This window comes from Callorhinchus milii, unplaced genomic scaffold, assembly GCF_018977255.1.
Source record: "Callorhinchus milii isolate IMCB2004 unplaced genomic scaffold, IMCB_Cmil_1.0 Scaffold16, whole genome shotgun sequence".
Classification (NCBI taxonomy): domain Eukaryota; kingdom Metazoa; phylum Chordata; class Chondrichthyes; order Chimaeriformes; family Callorhinchidae; genus Callorhinchus; species Callorhinchus milii.
The window spans coordinates 3,187,865-3,210,161 of NW_024704757.1; the positions used below are offsets into that span (position 1 = coordinate 3,187,865).

At 42.0% G+C, this 22,297-nt stretch overlaps 1 protein-coding gene across 1 annotated transcript in view; it reads left to right on the plus strand.

Annotated features, from left to right (window-relative positions):
* Nucleotides 1-13,466, plus strand: part of atf7ip2 (activating transcription factor 7 interacting protein 2) — a 31,668-nt gene extending 18,202 nt beyond the window's left edge. The window contains exons 5-12 of the mRNA XM_007904907.2: nt 192-269; nt 969-1,219; nt 4,164-4,246; nt 5,636-5,736; nt 6,451-6,523; nt 10,082-10,276; nt 11,578-11,669; nt 12,788-13,466. Of these exons, the coding sequence (XP_007903098.2) occupies nt 192-269; nt 969-1,219; nt 4,164-4,246; nt 5,636-5,736; nt 6,451-6,523; nt 10,082-10,276; nt 11,578-11,669; nt 12,788-13,219 (1,305 nt within the window). The 3' untranslated portion in view covers nt 13,220-13,466. The remainder of the gene's footprint in view (nt 1-191; nt 270-968; nt 1,220-4,163; nt 4,247-5,635; nt 5,737-6,450; nt 6,524-10,081; nt 10,277-11,577; nt 11,670-12,787) is intronic.
* Nucleotides 13,467-22,297: the final 8,831 nt, after the last annotated feature.

Here is a 22,297-nt window from a genome sequence, read left to right on the forward strand (position 1 = left end):
ACATCACTATTGATTTTCTCTCTACAGCTTTCTGGTGCAGAGCCTCTGTTCCGCATCTTCACAAGTCTCTGTGTGAGGAAAGGCTTCCTGACCTTAGCTCTCACTGTCTTGGTTCTGAATAGGATTACTACTGTTATGTTTTATTAAGATGGCAATTCTACTCTTTTTGACTTATCATTTTTTTCCCACAGACCAGAATAAAACGGTTGGAAAGGAAAGTGAAAATCATGTTGGAGCCTGTCCACGCACCCGGAAAGAATCGAGATGAGGTTAAAACCTGTGGCTCTAGCGATCAGTTTTTGTATAAATCAATGACTACAATGGCTAATCTGTTTGTGGCTTTGGATTGTAGTTTTTAATCTTTCGATGATTGCGTGCGTGCTGCTAAGCAATGTGTCTTATTCCAAGTCATTTTTATTGTCCATGAGATGCTTTTTGTTTCAAATACTCCTCCATTTGCCTCCACTTTGTCTCAGACTCTATGCCCAGTACCTACCTTTTCCTTAACTGGTTCCACCATCCACAAGCTCCAGTTCACACAAAACTCTGTATCCCCACCCGCACCAAATTCTGCATGTTCATCTCCCTAGTCATCACCTTGCTCCTTGCCTCGCAACAGATTGACTGCAAGATCCTAGTATTAACATTCCTCACACTTTTGCACCTCTCTGATCTCCCTACTCTTCAGCCCAGCTAACTGCCTGTGCTTCACCATCATGGTTGATCCTTCAGTAACAACACCAACCTCTAGAACCCACCTCTTTCTACCCCTTTGTCTTTAAATTCCACCTAAAAATCTACCACTTCAACTACGCCCACCCTTTCTCCCTCGCTTAACATTCACCATCTCGGACAGGCTAGGATTGTTATCTTATGTGAAGGGTGCTATATAAATGCATGTTGTAATCTCAATTCAGTAACTGATAATGATGGCACTTAACTGAGTGTGTTTCTCAATGTTTGTATAGAGCGCTTCTACATCAGCAGCACTGCAGCAACCTGAACCATCTATGACGCCACAGTATGCTAGCACTGCCATTAACTCAACGCAGCCGGCACAGCCCATGTCACCAGGAAAGCCTTTGGGATCCTCCACGGAGCTGGTTATTCTGTCAGACGAATTACCTCACAGAAAACCCCCAGAAGTTTCGCCTTACTTTCTGTTGAAAAAGAACTTGCGGTTGCCTTTCAGAAAGAATCTACACAAGATAGGAATGGGGTATTTATACTAGGTTTTGAGCCACATCCATTGATCTCAGGCACCTGGTCATATAGAACATCTTTACGGGGATTTTGTTTTATCTTATTTGCTGATGGATAAATTAATTACTTCAAAACCGCTTCAAACTTGTTGCCATTGACACTGGTTTTGTGATATAAAGACTTGGAGGAGGGGAGAGGAGAAATTCCAGGTGGATCTAAATTTACTCTTTCCTCAGCATTTTAGAGTGTCCTAAATTTGATAAATTCTTAACTGCAGCTTTAATTTTGAGACAGGTTTTCTCTGTAAGTTATTTTAAGTAAATCTAGGCCAAAATGGAATTTCTTCCCCTTAATATTTTTGGGGTCAGCCAGTGTTTGTGTGGAAACCATCAAGACGCTTACAAGTATCCAAACCAGGTTAACAGTTCCACATATGTATGTCATCTACACATTGAAATTTCCCTGTATCTGGAATGATCCTTCTCCCAGGAAGGATGCCACCTCCTGTTTACCTAATTCTGGAGAGTATTAGGCAGGTTGGCAAGAGCCAAGGCTTGGAGACCCTGGAGTGTATGTTGGGGTGATTCCTGGGGTTTAACCAGCTAAAATCCTGACTATTAGCTTGGCTGACTGGTTTTCAGCAGCACTGTGCTGGAGTACTGGCGACTTGCCTGGCTCAGGAAACAGACAAGAGACTGCCATAGAGGGCTGACTCGATTCCGAGATTGTGTTGCCAGGGATGTAGCCTTGGATCTTATTCATCTCCAAGGAGACCTTGCTTACCTCCCCTTTCTTCCTCACCCCTCCCCCCACCCGGAGGAAAGGTAAGCCTCAGCATTTTCAATGCTGTTGCCTCCTAGAACAAAGTTCCTGTGAGCAAAATCATAGAATCATTATTCCCTCCTGTCTTGTTACTTTTGCTTTCCCTTGTCCTTCTGTCCCCAAAGAGATAACAATTCTGTACAGTGGGATTTTACCAGGTTTTGTTTTGCAAATCTGCACCAAATACTTTCCAAAATTAGATAAACCAGATGTGTGTCTCCAGGGACACTTGTGTGTGTTCCATTATAGACTCGGAAAAGTTCCATCCATAAGTAACATGTTTAGATGGAATTGAGTCTGCTTTGTATATACCCTTAAGCATGGTGATGGATTCCTGGTGTCAGACATCAGGCTGACAAAACAACCCTCTAGTTTTGTCCCTTATTCCCAACTTTCATCCAGTGCATATCACTGGCAAACAAAACTAACATTAGCTACAATACAATATTTTTACCAGGCTGACAATCCAATGCAGTGCTGCCTTTTAGATGAGATGCTAAGCCAAGGTCCCGTCTGCCTGTTCAGATGGACGTTGAAGATCCCGTGGCCGAGAATCCCCCAAATAAAACCTGTCATTCACTTCCCGGCTGTTTCAGCAACTTCGAACGTGAATGCAATTTGTTGTTTGTGTATTGCTATATACAAATCAGCTGTTACAAATCCAATCACTACACTTTACAGTAAATCCTGTAATGTGCTTTGACAACATGATAAGGTACTTTAAAGAAATGCAAGGATGATTATTACAGCTTAGTAGTAATCAGCTGTGAAATTTCCCTCTTTCTCCCACTTCTGCCCACCCCAACGATTCTTAGTGAAAGAAAAACTACACCCAGTACCTCATGTCAATGCAGATGGGAATTGTGCTTCCCATGCTAAAAGCAGCCAACTGCTTCCTCTTGTACCTGTGTGATCTAAATCACTCTGACAGCCATACTGATAACCTGAGCCTGCTTGCTGCAGATGTATTTGCACGTTGAAAGCTTTGTGTATCTGCTTCTCAGTCACTGTTGATGGCTTTGGACATGTCTGCAGAGCTTTGCTTTGCACTTTCTCAGACGAGCTGTAACAGCAAGGCACTATCTGTTACTGGGGTGAAATTCTGCAGGGCTTCTATCTTATTTTAATATCATCTTGTGCACTCTTGTAACTCAGTGGTTACAGCACTCGCCTCGCAAGTGAGAGACCTGGGTTCGATTCCTGGCAGGGTGAAATGTTGGGCAAGTTTCCTTACTCCACGTGCCTCTGTTTACCTAGCAGTACATAGGAGAACCCAGTTGATAGTCGATTTGCGATAATAATTCCTTCTGAAAATAATAATTAATAAGTCACTCAATCCAAGACTGTTTGTGGGACACATGCTGTGCGCAATTGGCTGCCGCGTTTCGCCCACAAAATATACAGTCAATTTTCTACAGAGAGAATATACTGTAGATATATTCTACAGTATATAGAATAAATATATATAAATGTATTCAGAATATACAAATATAAATATTCTGAAGCGCTTTGAGACGTCGCAAAGACGTGATAAGGCGCTATATCAAATGCAAGGATTATCATTTTTAGGATAAAGTTGGATGAATACTGAATTGGTGCAAATATCAATGTTTAGTTGATAGTGCCATCGTGTGTTTGAGATTGGTATTGCATGTAGTTTCCCAGTGATGTTTTATCTTGCTGTTGCTGTCGGGACTTTCTTTGTCCATATGATCATTTGCTGTCAATGCTCAAATCGAAAAAGGGCACTTTTGATGGGTTAGCTTTCAAAAAGACCCTAAATAAATACCTAAAATGAGCAAAGGGGTATGAGGGAGGAAAGGGTAGGTAAATGGACTGAACGGATGCTGTAAAAAGTGCCAATACAGACATAATGGGCCAAATGGCTACCGTATGTACAGTACATTTCTATAGTTCTATATTGCAGACATGCATCAAGATTTTCCCCTCCACCCAGCTAAATAATGTCATTCCTAAACTTGAGTAGTGATCACATAACAAATCAAAGAAAGCAGGGCTGTTACATTCCCCAACAGATGTTGTCAAGTGTCAATTATATCTGAATAGATGCTTTCATCCTTATTCACTTGTCTGTGGATACCATGGCTTAATGTTAACAATTCCTTTTTTTTTCTCAGCGGCTCAAAATCTGACCCCGATGGTGCAAAGAGCATTTTTCCACCACCAAGACCTTTGGAAGGTACAACTCCCATCAGCTATGGTAATTATTGAACACACTGCCTCTTGATATGAAAAAGGCCACATTTTAGTATGCCTGCATGATAATGTGTTAGTTCCAATCTGTAAACTCATTAATATAGGATTTTGCACACAAATAGAGTGAAGTGCTAGAAATGTAGATTGCCTTTCAGCCAAGACTGCTTGGGTAAGCCTGAAAAAGCCACATGAGAAAAGAGTGATTGACCTCCAATACTGATGCATACTCTCAATGGCCAGCTGAGAGCAGCAAAGATCTGAATATTGGTTCATTTGCAGGCACTTTGTTAAAGGACAGGGGAGTAAGGGTAAGATTTGAAACAAACCAATTTATTAAATGGGGCTGTTATAATATAATTTAATTATTTCCTGTAGGTTATAATTGTTTAATAATAATAATAATCCTTGCATTTGATATAGTGCCTTATCATGTTTTTGCAATGTCTCAAAGCACTTTACAGAATATAAACTGTAAGCATCTAGTAGACAGTGGAGCAAAGTGTGCATGTAGCAGACAACTGGAATGAATTTCAGACTTGGATTAAAATACTTTCTGATCATACTCCAGTGCTTGTGGACCGTGATCTAGCCATTTCTTAGCCATTTGGCCCCAAAAGACTTGGCCCTGTGTCTACTTTGTCTTCTAGCAAAAGGATAAGTGCCTCCTTGCCTTCCATGTTATTTGAGAGCCTACTACTCAGCATTATTAACAATAAAATAAAAATTAATAATAATACTGGTAACACTGGTAACCTTCTGACGATAGTGCAGGGTTTTTCATCCTTTTCATTCACTCAAAAAATTTCTTAAATCTTTTTAACTGCATGAATGGGCACATCCCAACTGTGATGGGACCTAGCGTTTTAGTAACAAACCTGGACTGAGTTCTCAAGTGATATCTGACCCACATAATGCATTGGCTACACATAAGTAGTACAGTATCTCATTCTTTGAATAGCACTCCAACCCAAAGGAAAACTGGATCACGCCACTGACCATATAAATGATGCTTTTTAAACTGTGCCACATTAAAGGAGAATTGTCGTCTCTTCATTGTTTAAAACATTAGCAATCCTCCTAACATAAAGTGCAGCTCCAGAGCTGACAAGAAATAATTCAATTTTCTAATTATGATTTCTGTGCAATCGGCTAGAAACTTACAAAATAACGTCAGTTAATAAATTATTTATTCCCAGGCTGTCTTCTCAGCATTTCTGAAGGTAACATTACTGACAAAGATGTAACTATAATAGTATATTAGGGGAACATAGACATTTCTCTTTTAAAGCATTTATGACTATGGACAATTCAGTGAAATGTTTTCCCTTGAGTTTGATTATTGATTAGAAAGCCAGAATTAATAGTGGAATTTATCTTTGATTTTATTTTTCAGTTATTCCAGATATTTTTTTAAAAGCAGCACAAAGGAATGAGGGGTCAGGTCCTGTGACTTCAGAGGTTGAGAGTAAGGAGGATGAAGTTGAATCAAGCCAGGTAGAGTTTGTGTTTTGAAATCATTCAATGAAGATTTGCTATTTGAAAACAATATGTTTTAATGTATATTCTGGAAATGCTATAATGGCTCAGCAGGAGGTTCACTGTTGGAAATTGTTCTTCCAGACTTCTTTTATAAAGCATCCATAATGGTGTTCCTTTACTCGTTGCCCTAAAATGTAAACTTGTAATCAAGGAGATAACTCTCTGGAGGAATGAAGCAAGCCCTCAGCGGAGTAGTGTTCCCTTTTTTTTCCTGGCCTCGCAAAGCCTAGGGCTGGCAGAGGCAGATGGATGGGTGGTTGGAGGGATTATTGGTCAGAGATGAGGGGTCCTGCTCTGCCCTGTCCATAGACCAGGGGGAATGTGATTTGGACAGTGAAGATGGTTTGACTAGTCTGAGATGATTCTAGTATTTTGAGTTGGTTCTAGTCCATGAGCAAATTCTCACCAAAGGAACTTGCTTATTGGATGACAAGACTGGCATGGATGAAGAAGGTCCTTTGTGGGCCTTCCAGAGCACCCAACTTACAGTTTCCACCCATCACAGCATCAAGCTGTTTAAAGAGTCTTACTCCGGCCTCAACCACTCTCCCTGGTAACCTGTTCCAGTTACTAATTAGGCTCTAAGTAAAGCAAAATTTCCTGGTGCCCCCTGAAATTGTCCTTTACAGCTGTAAACCTGTGTCCTCTTGTTTGCATCTCATAATATAGTCTGCAGGTCCACTAGAAGAGTCCAAGCACAGAGCCAAGGGTAACAGTAAAGGAGAACTGCCAAGAGTAGCAGGTAATACTAGAGCTGAATGTACTCGAAGGTTTTTTGTATAGTTGGCGATTACATTTTTTTTTCCAGACCAGTGACCTGACAAACAGTGAAGAAGTAATTGACCTAACGGAAGACAATGAAGAGTGTATTAGCCGACAAAGCAAAAAAATGGGTACAGTAATCCCTCAGCCTGTTGTGCAGAATAGAAGACATGAAAAGCACTATATCAAATGCAAGGATAATTATTATTGTTATAGTTATACTGCCAATCCAACCTAGTTTTCTGCATATTTTATTTGTATCTATATTGGATTGCAACCTCAATTTGTCAGCCAATTCGCATCCCACATCAGCCTGGCGCAGTTTGTAGCATTCTCGTCTGATTCAAATGGCTCTGGGTTAAAGCCCACTGATGGTCTCGGCTAGTGTGGTCCAACTGGTGGCCCACGGGCCACATCTAGCCCGGCGGGTGATTTTATCTGGCCTGAGACTATTTCCAACATTCCAACTTCCTCCTTATGAATATCCTCCCATAGCAGCAGCAGGAGCCGGCTGTTGGGAGGATGCAGTGCGGAGAGCAAAAATAATATTGGCCATTGATGCAATGTATGTGTGTGAGAGATAGGTAAGAAAGGGGGAGTGAGAGGGAGAGACTGAACGGGATGAGGGAGAGAGTGATTGAGAGAGGGAGAGAGCAGAGACAGTGAGAGGGGATAGAGAGAGAGTGGACGAGAGGGGGCGTGAGATGATAATTTATCTACAGTATATTACAAACCAGTGGCACTGAAGAAACAAAATAAACCATAATCCAGATCACCTCCATTTAAAAAAATACATTCTACTCCTTGCCTCTGTCTCTTATTGTATAGATTTAAATAATGCCTACAGCTAATCTTTCTTAAGCGAAATTATTATCAGGACTAGGCGAGCAACTATTGATCTTTAATATTTTAGGTACATTAATATTTCAGCTTTTTCTAATATCAAAATTTCAGATGCAACCACTGCAGGAAAATGCTTTCTAAATGTATGAGACTTTGCCTCCTGTGGATTCTGATCATTACTTTGTATAAAAGGGAAGTTCATGAGGAATTAATAAACCACCAAAGACCTAATCCATCCTAGGAATCTTTGTTTAGCATATTTCTCTCAGTGGGTGGCATTTCATACTTCATATAAATATGAGAGCTTGTCTGATGTCTGAGAGAATTTCTTTGGAGGTGGGGGGTGGGGTGCGGGGGTTGAAATCTCTGCCGTGTTATCTTATGGACAATTAACGATCTCACCTCATAACAAAAACAACAAATTAAATTTTTATAACCTTTCAGGTTGGGAGGATGTCCCAAGACGTTGGACAGTCAGGGATTTGGACACGAGCAGGGATTATTATCAGGAGGGGTGGAGGGAAGGGGTAGGAGGGTGACCTAAGTGTAAAAGTATTTAGTTTCAGGCTGACTCAGTTGATAGCACTCTCGCATCTGTGTTAGAAATATGTGGGATCAAATCCCACCTCGGGGATTTGATCTGGCTGGGCTGACACTGCATGCAGTGCTGAGGGGAGCGCTGCATGGTTGGCGGTGTAAACTTTACAGTAAACAATAACTTGTGTTTACGCAGTGTCCCTCACGCAGTGTGGCGGAGCATGACTCCGAGCCAGGGGTGGGTCGGAAGGGGGAGGTGACCGTAGGCACGGACGAATAGGAAGGACTTCAGGCACCACCTGAAAATGGGGAAGGACGGGTAAGCAGGTCGGAGAGGTAGGGAGGTGCGAGGCATGAAGGGATTTTAAAACAAGTGTGAGGATTTTGAAATCGACCAGTTCGGCGATGGGGAGCCAGTAGAGCTTGACTAGAACAAATAATAATAATAATCCTTGCATTTGATATAGCGCTTTTCAGCTCTTCTCGACATCTAAAAGAGCTTCGCAGAATATACTGTAAAGTGAATTGACCATATATTTGTGGGCGAAACGCGGCAGCCAATTGCGCACAGCAGCGTCCCACAAACAGTCGTGGATTGACAATGACCAATTTTTATTATTGTTTTGTTTTGGAGGGATTATTATTATTAGGCGTGTGGAGTAAGGAAACTTGCCCAAGATTTCGCCCTGCCTATAATTGAACCCAGGTGTTTCACTTGCAAGGCGAGTGCTCTAACCACTGAGCTACAGGTCTCCAGTTAACCAGAAGATTCCAGCAGTAAAATATTCCAGCAGTAAAAAAAAGACTTGTGCACTAATGAAGGTGTTTGCAGAATAGGATTGATTTGGATCCAGTTGTACAGAGGTTTGCGCTGTACTGGTGTGATGGGAGTTAAAAATCCTGTGAAGTGCACTGAGATATTGCAAATACAGAATAAGGCGCTATATTAAATGTATTAGTTTAAATGTATTGCTGTATTGGTTTACCATTCAATGTCAGTAGAGGCAAGGCATTAAATTGACTTGATTTATTTTTCCCTGGCCTTTAACTGGCACAAACCATTGTTTGCAATCCTCAATTCACCAGAGCTGGATTTGGAAAACATTGGCTGGTTTGTTCTCTGTTTGAAACTATTAACAGCAAGGTTTGGACCATTCGAGATAGAGAAAAGTACAATACGAGTTTAAGCAATGCTGAATTCACTTCAATGTGCAGCTTTCACCAGAATGGATGCTGGCAGACTGCTGCTATTTTAATTCACAGCAGAGGCAAAAGAAATGAGTGAAATCTCTTTGTTCCCCTGCTCGCCTGAAATGTAATCTGAGCACAGGAAAGGGCTCAGGCTGTAGGCTGATGGAGAGAACCTTTTAAAACCACTGGTATAAATTTAAGGCCAGCTTCTAGGTAGCTTTATTTCTGCCAACATTTGAAATCTGGAAATTCAAGACACCGATTAGTACCATTTACTGAATTAACCTTTCGCTGTTTCTTAAAAAGCACTGAATCAGCGTGTAAATTCCAATGTGAATCTGGAGTGAGCTGCATTGTGGTGAAGCCATGTGAGGAGGTGGCGCTATCGGGAGATTGACACACCAGTGGAGTGTTAATGCAGGCAGAAGCAGTACGCATCTGTTATGGCTTTTGCTTACAAAATGTCTCTTGGACCTCCCAGGAGCCTTTTTAAGTCACCATTTACAATAGTGTTAAAGAGCTGCGACAGATTCTTTAACACTAAAACAGCACAGTTCTGTTTGATTGCATGCACAAAGAACTCTGCAGCATCTGGTAGGAGTGATTTGGAACAGGAAGTATAAATCTTGCTTCCCACTCCAAATTCTCTACTGCTGGAATGCTGCGTTGCTTCCAGCAGTATAAACCAGCCATCAGAATAAAACCCAGACCTTGGAGTCTTGCCCTCCTACAGTGTCTGTTTCCAGTAGTACGGCATTAAATGGTATTTAACCTGTGCAAAGTTCTGTGGATATATTACAATAAAGAATATGAAGTTAATATATTGTTAAAATGTTGTGCATTAATAAAACTGCTGGATTTTTATGCATACGTTTTGAAAAAGTGAAAGTTCTTTGCAGTAATATCTTCAGCGTGCGCTGTGGACGACCTGATTTATTGTCGCACATTTGGCTTTTCTCTTTTCTAGTGTCTCAGAGCCAGATTGCTACTGCTCCAGATGACATGCAGCCGTCGCTCATTCACTCGCCTGCTGAGGCTGTTGCCAATCCTGGGCCAATGTCACGCATCACTGGGCCTGAACCCGCTGACTTTCACAGTAAGAGACAAACTGCAGTGAGCGCACAGGTGGCAAAGACTGCGGCCACCCCAATAAGTTCAATAGGTAGGCAACACTTTTATTGATACATTTCAGTGACAAACTCCTGTAATGGACGGCCAACTTGTGGCCGCATGACTATTCTACACATGCGTCATGCGGCCCCTGAGCCATCCCTTATGACCTCGGTCCCGTTACCAAGTACTTTAACCCAATTCTTTAAGGTTGTGTGTTTTTTTTCTTCCCTTCGCTCTTCACCTCGGATGTACTATAACTTAAAGTGAATTCTACAGCTAATAGTCTAATGTAATAAATCTAAGCACTTTATACTGACAACTCGTGTAACTTACTGACTCATAGGGAGTAGGGATGGATTGAAGGCTGCACCTATTTTGGACCCACATGAGTACAGTATAACCTACAATTGGAAGATTTTTGGAGCTAAAGTTACATGATTGTTAACATTTTTGCTTAATCCTTATCACACCTCAATTTGCTCAATAAGCAACTAAGAGTCCATTGTTCTTGTTGATAGATAGTCCATTGTAGAATCATAGAATTATACAGCACAGAAGGAGGCCATTTGGCCCATCGTGTCAGTGCCGGCTCTTTGAAAAGAGCTATCCAAATCAATCCCACTCCCCCACTCTCTCCCCCATAGCCCTGCAAACTTGTCCTCCCCAAATAATTATCTCCTCTCTTAAACACTGTTATCGAATCGGCTTCCACCACCCTTTCAGGTATGCATTCCAGATCCGAACAACTTGCTGTGTTAAAAAAAAATTCTCCTCACCTCCCCTCCGTTTCTTCTAGCAACTATTTTAAATCGGTGTCCTCGAGTTACCAACCCACCCGCCAGTGGAAATCATTTCTTTGCCAGTGGAAATAGTTTCTCCAACTTGCCCTGCTCATTGGAATCCCGTGCTCCTCCCTATCCAAACTGAAGACAATCCAAAACTCTTGTGGACCCCATGAGCTTTCTCTCACCAGGCTCCACGAATCTGACACCCTCAAATTTGCATGGCTCCACTGGCTCCCCATTTCCCCCAGTGGATCAAATTTAAAATTCTGGTTCTCATCTTCTGGGGATCTGAACTCAAGTGATATAGCCCAGCATCCTGTTTGCTTTGTTTATTGCTGCCTCACACTGATTTGATAAGAAAATCCACCTACCATCAATTTCACGATGCCGAAGCAAACTATTAAGTGGAGTGGAGTAATCCGCTTTCTCTTTAACTCTCTCAATCTTAACCTCCCGACAATTTAATGTTTTACTTTGCAGCCCAAAATACTAGAAAAGACAAGTATTAAATATTGCTATTTAATCACCTCAGAATGTCTGAACAGTATCATTCCCATTGGTTTAGGTGATCCTGCTGCAGATATTGGAAATAAGATTGTGAAAGATGATCCAAATCGAGTCATTTCTACCACAGATCAACAATCACTGTCGGCTCAGGTAAGTAAGGGTGTTCATAATATAGAGATTGAAACTAATTCTTGAGTATTTCTTATACATGAAGACCTGATAGTGCAGAAAGCTCCCAATAAGCCAACTGGGAAACCCTGAGTAAACCTTGTTGCTGCAGTGCCAGCAGAATGTTCAGAATTGTGTTACCAGGTGGCCAGTCCCATGTCCATGACAATAGAGTAGTCAAGGCAAGCCCACTACTCTGCCTTCTCTACTACCTGCATCAAGTTTCTCCTGGCTTCTAAAATTTGATGACTTTTTAGTATTTGAACAGAACTGATGAGGGAATTGCATAGGAGCATAACAGAACAGGAGGAGGCCATTTAGCCATTGTAGAGTCCTGTAACATTGGCAAGAACATTTGCTTCGCAAGTGAGAGAACCTGGGTTCGATTCCCGGGCAGTGAGAAACCTGAGGCAAATTTCCTTAATTTAATCCTCTGTTTACCTAGCAGTAAGTAGGACCCTGGTTGTTAGTCGATTGGCAGATCACTTTCCAGGGGTAATAATCCCTTCAAAAAAATAAGTAATTGGTCACTCAATCCACAACTGTTTGTGGGACACTGCTGTGATAAAGTGCTATATCAAATGCAAGGAATATTATTATCAGCCCATGAAGCCTGTTCCACCGGTTAGATTTTTGCAAATTATTTAATCTCAATGCCCTGCCTTTCACATATCTCTTAATGTTTCTCTTGTCAGTTCTTAAAATTTGAAGGCAGTAACAATTTGACTCATTGCTAGTTTCTTTTGTTTCTTATCTCTGCTGCATTTCATGGGAGGCAGGAGATACCCAAATCTTAATTTAATGTCTAATCTAAGCAATTATCTGGCCAACATGGGCAGAAGTCGGCTGCCTCATTTGATGCTACTGAAAGATTTGATGTTAATCTAAAAGCAGGGAAGTTTTTTTTTAGAAAAGTGATTAAATGTAATTGTCTGTCCGGTATTCTAAAGTGAAATATGATTGAGATGTTTCGCCATCATATTATGTGAAGCACTTTGGGACATCTCAATGAAGTGATAAGGCGCTGGATCAAATGATTATTATGTACATTGGCAAAAAAATCAGGAGAGAGAATAACTGTATAATATAATGTTGTGTAGGTGGTCACTCACTGTGTTACACCTTCACCCCGGGCAGACACCCCAGAAAGCTCAGAGTTGCTTCTTGAAGCTCAGGAGACTAATCCTCCCCAGAAACCTGAACTGAACCTGATACAAGTGGAAACACCAAAAGGCATTGTACTCTCTTGGAACGTTCTGGATGTTGACCAAACATGTGCCCCAGTGCACAGTTACCAGTTGTATGCATACCATCGAGACATCAATTTGAAGTGCCCATCACAGTGGAAGATTATTGGAGAAATCAAAGCCCTTCCTCTCCCGATGGCGTGCACTTTGATTCATTTTCTACTTGACAGCGTATATTATTTTGCAATTCGAGCAAAGGATATTTATGGACGCTATGGCCCATTTTGTGAAACGCAAACTATTTCTTTGCAATCCGGAGCAAATACAGAAGAACATTCTTTATAAAAGATCTTAATTGTTTCACATTTGACCCTTGTTTTCATTTGTAGACGGTTAACCATTGATTATGCAAGTCACATAACAAAGTGACAGTAGTTAACTGAAAGAGCCATAAAGAGTTCAGATTTAACTTTTGAGAACTTCTTGACCTGTTTTTTGTATTTCATGACAAATTTTAGTGAATGGACAAATTGTGTTCAGTATTTACCACAGTAGTATTCACACTTTGAATAACAGTAGATTCAGAATAGGACCTTAGAATTCAAATTTTTGGACTCGCGTTCCATTTCAGAGTAGTTTCTGTTAGTATTTAGCTAAACTTTGCATCTCTCTTTAAGAGCTTTTTCAAGTTTAAAAGCTTATGTTTAAAACAGAAAACATTCTTCTTTTAGACTTTGAACTGTTCTCTATCTTTTGGTTCTTCTGTGTTCAAAATCCATGGTGAACATAGTCATAGACAATGAAACTAAAATTTTAAAAATACTGTTCTAAATTATATTTTTTTTAAAAAGTAATCTTTCATTTAACTGAGTTTTAGATGTTCGTAATAGCAGCGGAGATTTCAACATTTCCAGAGTTTCTCCCGGTGTCCTAGCCAACAATTCTCCCAAATAAAATTGGTCACTCATTTCTGGCTGTTTCTCACGTTGCTGTGAGAAAATTGGCTGCTGCGTTCTCCCACAAAATACGCACAATCACACCAATTACAATATATCCTGTGAGGTGCTTTGAGATGTTTAACATCAGGCACCATATCAAATTCAAGGATTATTATTTTATAGCTCGCAAACCGAAAATAGGGTATCAATTACTGTAAGAACAGTAAATGAATTTTGTTCAAACGCAAAATTACTGCAGATGCTGGAAATCTGAAACAGAAACAGAAGTCGCTGGGAACACTCAGCAGGGCAGGCATCTGTGGAGAAAGGAAAGTGAGTCAATGTTTCGGGTCCACAACCCTTCGTTAGAACTGGGGCATGTTGGGAGGGAGAGGCTTTAAGGGGTAACAGAGAGGGGGGAAGCAGGGCAAGGAAGATAAAGGAGAAAATGGGGTAGAGGGCAGGGGATGATGAGTTAATGATGCAAAACAAAGTGGTGGGGGGGAATTTCAACAAAGCAGGGGAATAGAGTTGTTAATGCAAAACGGGGGGAATTGCAACAAAATAGGAAGACCAGAGAGAGATAAGGTGTGTTTGGGACCAAGGTGATGTGGTAATGGTCACAGAAGAGGGGGAGGAGGAAGGTAAGCTGTTATGGTCTGAAATTGTCTCCTTCCTTGCCCTGCCTTTCCCCTCTCTGTTAGCCCTTAGAAGCCTCTCCCTCCCAACATGCCCCAATTCTGAATAATAATAATAATCCTTGCATTTGATATAGCGCTTTTCACGTCTTCTAGACGTCCCAAAGCGCTTCACAGAATATACTGTAAAGTGAATTGACTGTATATTTGTGGGCGAACGCGGCAGCCAATTGCGCATAGTAATGTCCCACAAACAGTCGTGGATTGAAAATGACCAATTTATTATTGTTTTGGTTTTTGGAGGGATTATTATTAGGCTCTGTGTGGAGTAAGGAAACTTGCCCAAGGTTTCGCCCTCTGCCTGGAATTGAACTCAGATCTATCATTTGCAAAGCAAGTGCTCTAACCACTGAGCTACAGGACTCCACGAAGGGTCATGGACCCAAAACGTTGACTCAAATAAATTAATTTTGTTTCACTATTGTGCTGGCAGCTTAAAATTGAAGATGTTTTGCAGAGAAACGACCAGACTTTAGGTGCTGGCTGCAACACTATTTTGTATCCTGTATCCTTCTGAAGTATTTCTGTGAGTCGGTCATTGCTTGACTTTTCAATGAGACTAATGGTGTGAAATATTTACCCAGTTTGTAGAAACTGATATGACAATAGGATGAATTACCAGTGGTAATTGGTGTTTTCTTCTGTTTCTATTTTTGCTAAAAGTCCACAGTCAAAATAAAACAATAAAAATATTGCATTTGTGTTTGGCGTGGCTTGCAAATTAATTTAGGACAATTGAGTGTTTGCTGGTCTGATGCTTCTACATGTAATCTATAATTTTGCGTAAACGACAAACAACAACAATTTGCACTTATATAGCGCCCTCCACGCAGGGCAGCGTCTCGGAGCGCTTAACAGTGGCAGAGCCTGACTGAGCTGGGGGTTGGGAAGGTGACCAAAAGCACGATCGAAGAAGAAGGTCTTCAGCCAGGACTTGAGAGAGGGGGCAAGGCAGAGGTATTGAGGGAGAGTGTTCCAGAGTTTTGGGGTGTAGTGGCTGAAAGCGCGACCTCCGATGGTGGGGCGGAGGAGGGTGCGAGGGACGAGCAGGAGGCCGGTGCCAAGCGAGCGGAGGTGCCGGGTGGTGGATTGGGGAATGAGGTGGTCGAACTAGAAAGGTGCCAGAGAGTGAAGATATTTGAACAAGTGTGAGGATCTTGGAAGCCATAAATCCTGAACTTCATATTTTCTTAACGTGAAAGGCACTATACAAATGTAATTTGTTGTTAATTTGTTGTTGTTGGGAAGAGTTTCACAGTTATCAATTCCAGAATCCAGATGTAGAACATTGTTAATTTTACAGCCAGTTGATCTATCACCCCACTCGTCCAAACGGTTGCTCCAATTTATGTTTTACAACTTGACCTTGTTTTCAGAGAAACCTGATTAGATGGTAAAAGGGAGGCAGACAGACAGACAGACTGAGAGAGACGGACTGAGGGAGAGCCAGAGAGAGGGGCTGAGGGAGAGCCAGAGAGAGGGGCTGAGGGAGAGCCAGAGAGAGGGGCTGAGGGAGAGCCAGAGAGAGGGACTGAGGGAGAGCCAGAGAGAGGGACGGAGGGAGAGAAACTGTGAAAGCAAGAGATAGACTGATAGCGAGCTGAAATGCGCTGAAAGTACCTTCAGAAAAGAGTTTCTGGAATAGAGATTGTGGGAGTTCAAATTGTGCCTTTTGTTCCACTTCTGTCTCCAAGTCGTTTCATAAAGAACTGAAGGTACAACTAACATTTGAGTCTGATTCTCAGTTTCCATTCATTCTGACTGTGTGTGTATAGTTGGGTAGATTTTAAATGCTGCAGAATATAAATTTAGGTTTCTCTAAAGTCTTTAAGAGTTACCAACTGTAGAAATGTTAATTCTATTTGTTGCTTTTTTATTAAACATTTGTATACAGAAAATGACATTGTTGTAATTGGATTAAACTTCAATTTTATTTTAAAAAAAGTATCTGTTTTAATTGTTTCGGAGTTTGCATATCCTCGATAGGGAAACATGGCATTGCCTTGACACCTGCTCAAGGTGATGATGTTCAGCAACATTCCATATGCCAGGAGGAAACATTTGCTGCTCGAGAGGGACCTGTTCTATTGGAGAGTTTTCTAGTTACACCCGTGTAATCCAATTAGTCTGACTCAATTGGTAACACTCACGCCTTTGAGTTAAAAGGTTGAGGGTCTGCCGTCCGCATTCTTACCGCACCAAACTCCGCTCCCCGATTACCCCAGTCCTTGCCAGACTGCACTGGCTTGGCTGCCTGTCCCAGAGAGGATCGACTTCAGGATCCTCACCCTGTCTTCAAATCCCTCCACTCCTCCGCACTCTTTGACCTCTCTCCTCACAACAGTGCCCGCCGTTGCCTTCGTTCCATCCAGGTCTGGCCTCCTCCTTGTCACCCGAATCCTGCACTCCACCCCACCATCGACAGCCGTGCCTTCAGTCACTATGTCCTGAGGCTCTGGAACTCCTTTCCTCACTCGCTTCGCCTCGCCCCCTCTCTTCCTATTGTCAGGTCTCGGCTGAAGACCTTCCTTTTCGAACGCACCTTTGGTCACCTTCCTCCCCTCCCCCTGGGCTCGGCCCCGGGATCCGTTACTGTGAAGCGCTCTTGAGACGCCTTCCGGCATGGAGGGCGCTATATAAATCCAAGTTGTTGTTGTTGAGGGCACAAGCCCCACATCTGGACTTTTGAGTTCATATGCTGATGCTGTGTGTGTAATGTTGAGGTCTGATGCTGGTGTGTAATGTTTTGAGAGCCATGCATTGGAGGAGGTGCTGTCCTTCAGATAAGACTTTAAATGACGTCCTAGAAGGAAGTTTCTCCTAGTATTGTGGCCAAACATCCCCCAGGTAAAATTGGTTGGTTGCATTTGCCTGCCACTACAGTCATACACTTTGCAGTAAATCCTGTGAAGCACTTTGAGATGTTTTGACAATGTGATAAGAACCCAGGCCTCCAAGTAGGGAGTGTATATCAGAACTGAAATAGTTTGATACAAACAAGTGGATAACCTCGCATATCACAAGGTTCTGTGTAGGTAACCAACCAAGGTAATAATGAGTGGAAGCATCTGCAGGTGCAGGGTCCTCTTTGATCTCAAGCTTGTATGAAATTATTTGGTATGGTCAGAAAGCAGAAGGGCCCAACAGTCAAGTGAAAGACCATAAATGAATGCCACACAAAGCTAAAGGCTGTAACATGGAATGTTGTCTGGCTCCGGCCTCCTTGTTCCCCGAATCCTCCACCATTGGCGGCCGTGCCTTCAGCCATTACACTCTGAAGCTATGGAACGCCCTCTCTCAATCCCTTCACCTTGCCCCCTCTTTCCCCATTTACAGATTGCGCCTGAAGACCTTCCTCTTCGCCCGTGCCTATGGTTACCTTACCCCTCCCCCTCCCACTGGCTCAGCACCGCTCTCCACCTTTGTTAAGCGCTCTGGGATGTCGCCCGGTGAGGAGGGCGCTATATAAATGCAAGTTGTTGTTGTCTAATTAATCATTTCACGTAAAATAGCAAAATACTGTAACATCAAAGGGCAACATTATTTAATGTGGCTTTCAAATCCCACGGGAATTTTCAGGTAATGCCAACTCCAAAGTGCTTCAATGCATTAATTAAGAGTCTTTGAGACCTTTACAAATGTCAAAGACTTAACCCTGTGGACAATGAAATAACCACTCACCCATACTTTAAACCCAGGTCTGCTCGTTGCTGTGTGTGTGTGTGTGTGTGTGTGTGTTGCAGTTTTAATGCTGTTGTATTTCAGGTCACCCTGGAGGTTTGGAAAGGAGACAGATGAGCGAGGAATGGTATGAATTGTTTTTTGAAATTCATAAAATCACATGGATAGTTACAGCACAGAAACACACCATCTGTACTGGTTTTTATACTCCATACAAGCCTATGTGAAGGTGCTGTATAAATAATTTGTTATTGTTGTACTTACTGTGTTAGTCCTCTCTGCTCATTCTCTCCCACTTTGCTATTTCTTTCTCTACTACTCACTCACTTTTATTTCCTCTCTCTGCCACCTAATCTTCCACGCTCCGTCTCTCTTTCTCTCTCACCCTGAATCTCTAATCTTCTGACTCTTCGCCTGTTACAAAAAGTTACTCTTTCTCTCAGTTACAAAAAAGTAACTCGTAATGGCCCTTAACAATTAGTCAACCCTGTGTTCACATCCCCAAACTAACCTTTTATTTTCGAGAGGTGCCAAGGGATCTTTTGTCGGACGCATAGCATGCTGAAATCCATCACTGTGCTTGAGTATCCAAACCAGACAAGAGTTCCGTGCATTACACCTACACGTGGTAATCTCCCCAGGTCTGGAATGAAATGTGCATTCTCTCCTCAGAGGGACGGACCCTGCTTACTGAATTCCAGGTTGGTGGGAGCCAAGGCTTGGGCACTCTTTGGGGTAACTGAGTCTAATCAGCTAAACCCGCATAACTTGCCATTGAGAGCAATGCCTGGCAGCCTGCTCTGCATTCTATAGCATTTACATCATGACAAGTACGGTATTTCTTTAACCTTCAAGGATTGATATTACTACCAAATACGTATATCAACACACTTAATAATAATAATAATCCTTTTGATGTAGCGCCTTATTATGTCATCAAGACGTCTCAAAAGTGCTTCACAGGATATACTGTAAAGTGGATTGACTTGTGTATTTTGTGGGCAAAATGTGGGAGTCAGTTTGCGCACAGCAATGTCCCACAAACAGCCATGGAGTGAGTGACCAGTTTTATTTGGGGGACTGTTGGCCAGGACACCGGGAGAGAATTCTTTCTCTTTTCGAATAGTACCATGTTTATTTAATTTCCACCTGAACAGGCAGAGGGAACCTCGGTTTAACGTCTCATCTGAAGGACCCTTGGCAAAGAACGACTCTTATAGCAGCCGAAGATGAAAGACTTTAAAGTATTCCATATATCCAGTGTATATATATATAACTCGCAGGATTTGGTACCTAAGGCACCAGGCAACTGGGGATCCAGGAAACTCTTAAGATTATTTCCTGTAATTAGTTAACCAACTTCACACCTTTTCTCAGCACATAATGTTCATTTAAGGATTTCCTTTATCCTGTTAAAACAATATTTGTTTTGAATAGAAAATATTTACTATAAATTTATTTCTAACTTTCTTGTTGCTTTTTCCAAAATACAATTTTTGCTTGTTTATCCAGGCTAAAACCCTCCATCTACTGCGTTAATTAGACCTCTTTACATTACAATGTCAATAAGCTTTCCAGTCAATGTTGTTTTGTAGATCTGATTATAACTAGGGGCATACTGAAACACTCCTTTTGATCCCAAAGGTGGAAGAACATTGGGCTAATCATTTTGTTTATTCTGCCCTTATTAAAAATTTAAACCAAGATTGCTCTTTCCTTGACTGAATGAAAAGAAATGTGTGAAATTCACCATGAAATGTGGGCATCCTCCTCAGGGGGAGGTAAGCAGGGTCTCTTTGGAGTTGAAGTGGCTCCAAGGTGACATGTTTGGAAATAGGATGGTGGAATCAGCCCTCTGTGGCAGTCTCAGTAGACCGGTTCCTGAACCAGCCAGATCCACAGTACTCCAGGTCACTGATGACGACAGCACAGCCATCCTGGCTCATCGGCAGGACCTGGAAGGGCAGACCAGTTACCTGGGTCAGGGAATCCTCCCACTCAGCTCCTGTTAACCCTGCAAGCCAAAGCCCTAATGGATAGGGTGGTCCTACCTGGACAAGCAACAGGAAAGCTTGGCAGACAACAATATTATGCAAGCTATATAGTTTTAGCTGGTTAGACTCCAGCAGTACTCCAAAGCATACTCTGGGGTCCCCAAGCCTTGGCTTTTTCCAACCTACGTTTAATACTTTCCGGAATTAGGTAAGCAGGAAGCATCTCTCCAGGGAGAGAGCGCATTCCATTCTGACAATCTAACTCTGGGATTTCCATCCTATCTCTGGGATGCATAGAATTCTCAGTTTGGTTTGGATATTTTTAAGTACGGTGATGGGTTTCCATAGGTACCAGACACCCGACTCAGCAAAAAAAAAAGTGGGTATTAAAGAACAAGCTCCTAGATACCAGCTGAGAGTCTCTGCTCTGTTCTCACCCAGCGAAATAATAAAGGAAACATTGTCCATTGTCTTTCATTTCTGTATTCAACTTGTATTTCCTTCTTGCTTTGTCCCACATCTGCTGAGACAATAACAAGAGCTATGTGGATGGGTTGTCAGCCTGGCTCAGTTGGGAGCATTCTTGCCACGTTGAGACTTGGAACTCACACTCCAGTGGAGTCTGGGGGGCCACTGTATTGTTGAAGGTGCCATCCTTTGGATGAGGTATTTAACTGGTGGACATTAAAGATTCCTTGGCACTAATCAAAAAGAAATGGGTGTGCTGGAGGGATGAAATCAGATGGGCCAAAAAACCTTTTTCATCCAAACCACTTGTGATCTACACTTTTCTCTCTTGACCTGTAATGCATTACAGACATCGAACCAGTGTATTCAACTGATCCCGGGCCCCTCCTTGCTCCCCAGATGATGTTGCGTAAAGGGCCAGAAAAGTCTAACAAAGTCTTAGTCTAATCACTATTTGAGCGTCCAATCAGTATATTCCCAGCAGCAATGATACTGTACAGCAACACAGCTGAGAGCTTGTAAACTCTTCACAGTTGATGTTACAATGCAGCACTGGAAGCCTCTGTCTAGACTTGGAACAGCTGGCTGTAAGTAAAGGGGGGTTAATTGAGGCGTACTGTAATACTGTGAGAGACTGCTGAGCAGACAGTAAATAAGCACATCCTCTGCTGTCACATTAAATGTCAGCCAACATTTGGTGAATCTCAACTTCCATCGCTGTTCTCTTTCATATCAATGTGTCCCAAGCCCCCATTGTATAACACAGACATTTGCTCAACACAAACTTTATTACATCGACAACATACAGCAAGTTATGAATTTTTTTTACATTGCAAATTTCCTTACAAGCAAATACAATGTTTGTTACATATGTGGGATCAGGAGTTCAAAACTAAAGTGTGGGGAGAATAATAATAATCTTTGCATTTGATATAAGTGCCTTATCACATCGTTGAGTCATCTCAAAGCGCTTCACAGAATATATATACTTCAGTAAAGTGAATTGACTGTGTATTCTGTACATAGAGCAGACAAAGGCACTTGAGTTAGGGCTTATCTGAGTGCTCTCAATTAAAAAAAAAGTATAAATCTGCAGGGATTTCATCCTCAAAGATACATATTGGCCAGTTTTATACTTCATTTAGAAATCTAGCAATCTGACAAGTAAAAACAGTTGGAAGCATTATTCCAGATGGAAAAAGATGCACATTAGATCCGCAAAGGGAAGAGCTGTCTACAAGAAACACCCCCACTTGCTGCCAGGAGTTGTGTGGAGTGTTGGGCAAAGGGTCCGTTGGGTGAAGGGTCTATTGAGGTGTCAAATCGTCATGCTTTTTAATCAGATTGCTGGCTTTCTTTCATGGCCCAAATGTGACTCCCGAGTATTAAATCCCTGCAGATTTACACCTTTTGCCGGCTTTAAGGTAACCCCAAATGAAACGTGAGCCAAACAGAAGTCACTCAGTTACAGTTTCTGATCAGCTGAGGTCCTGCTGCAGGGCAACACGACAGGCTCAAAACCTCACTGATCAAATCCAATTTATCCACTAATGATTGTCGTCAATCAAAGCTGAGAGATGAACTTAGTGGCATGTCTTTACTCTCAGCTCGGTCCCAGTGGATGTTGGGAGTGGTAACGGCCCC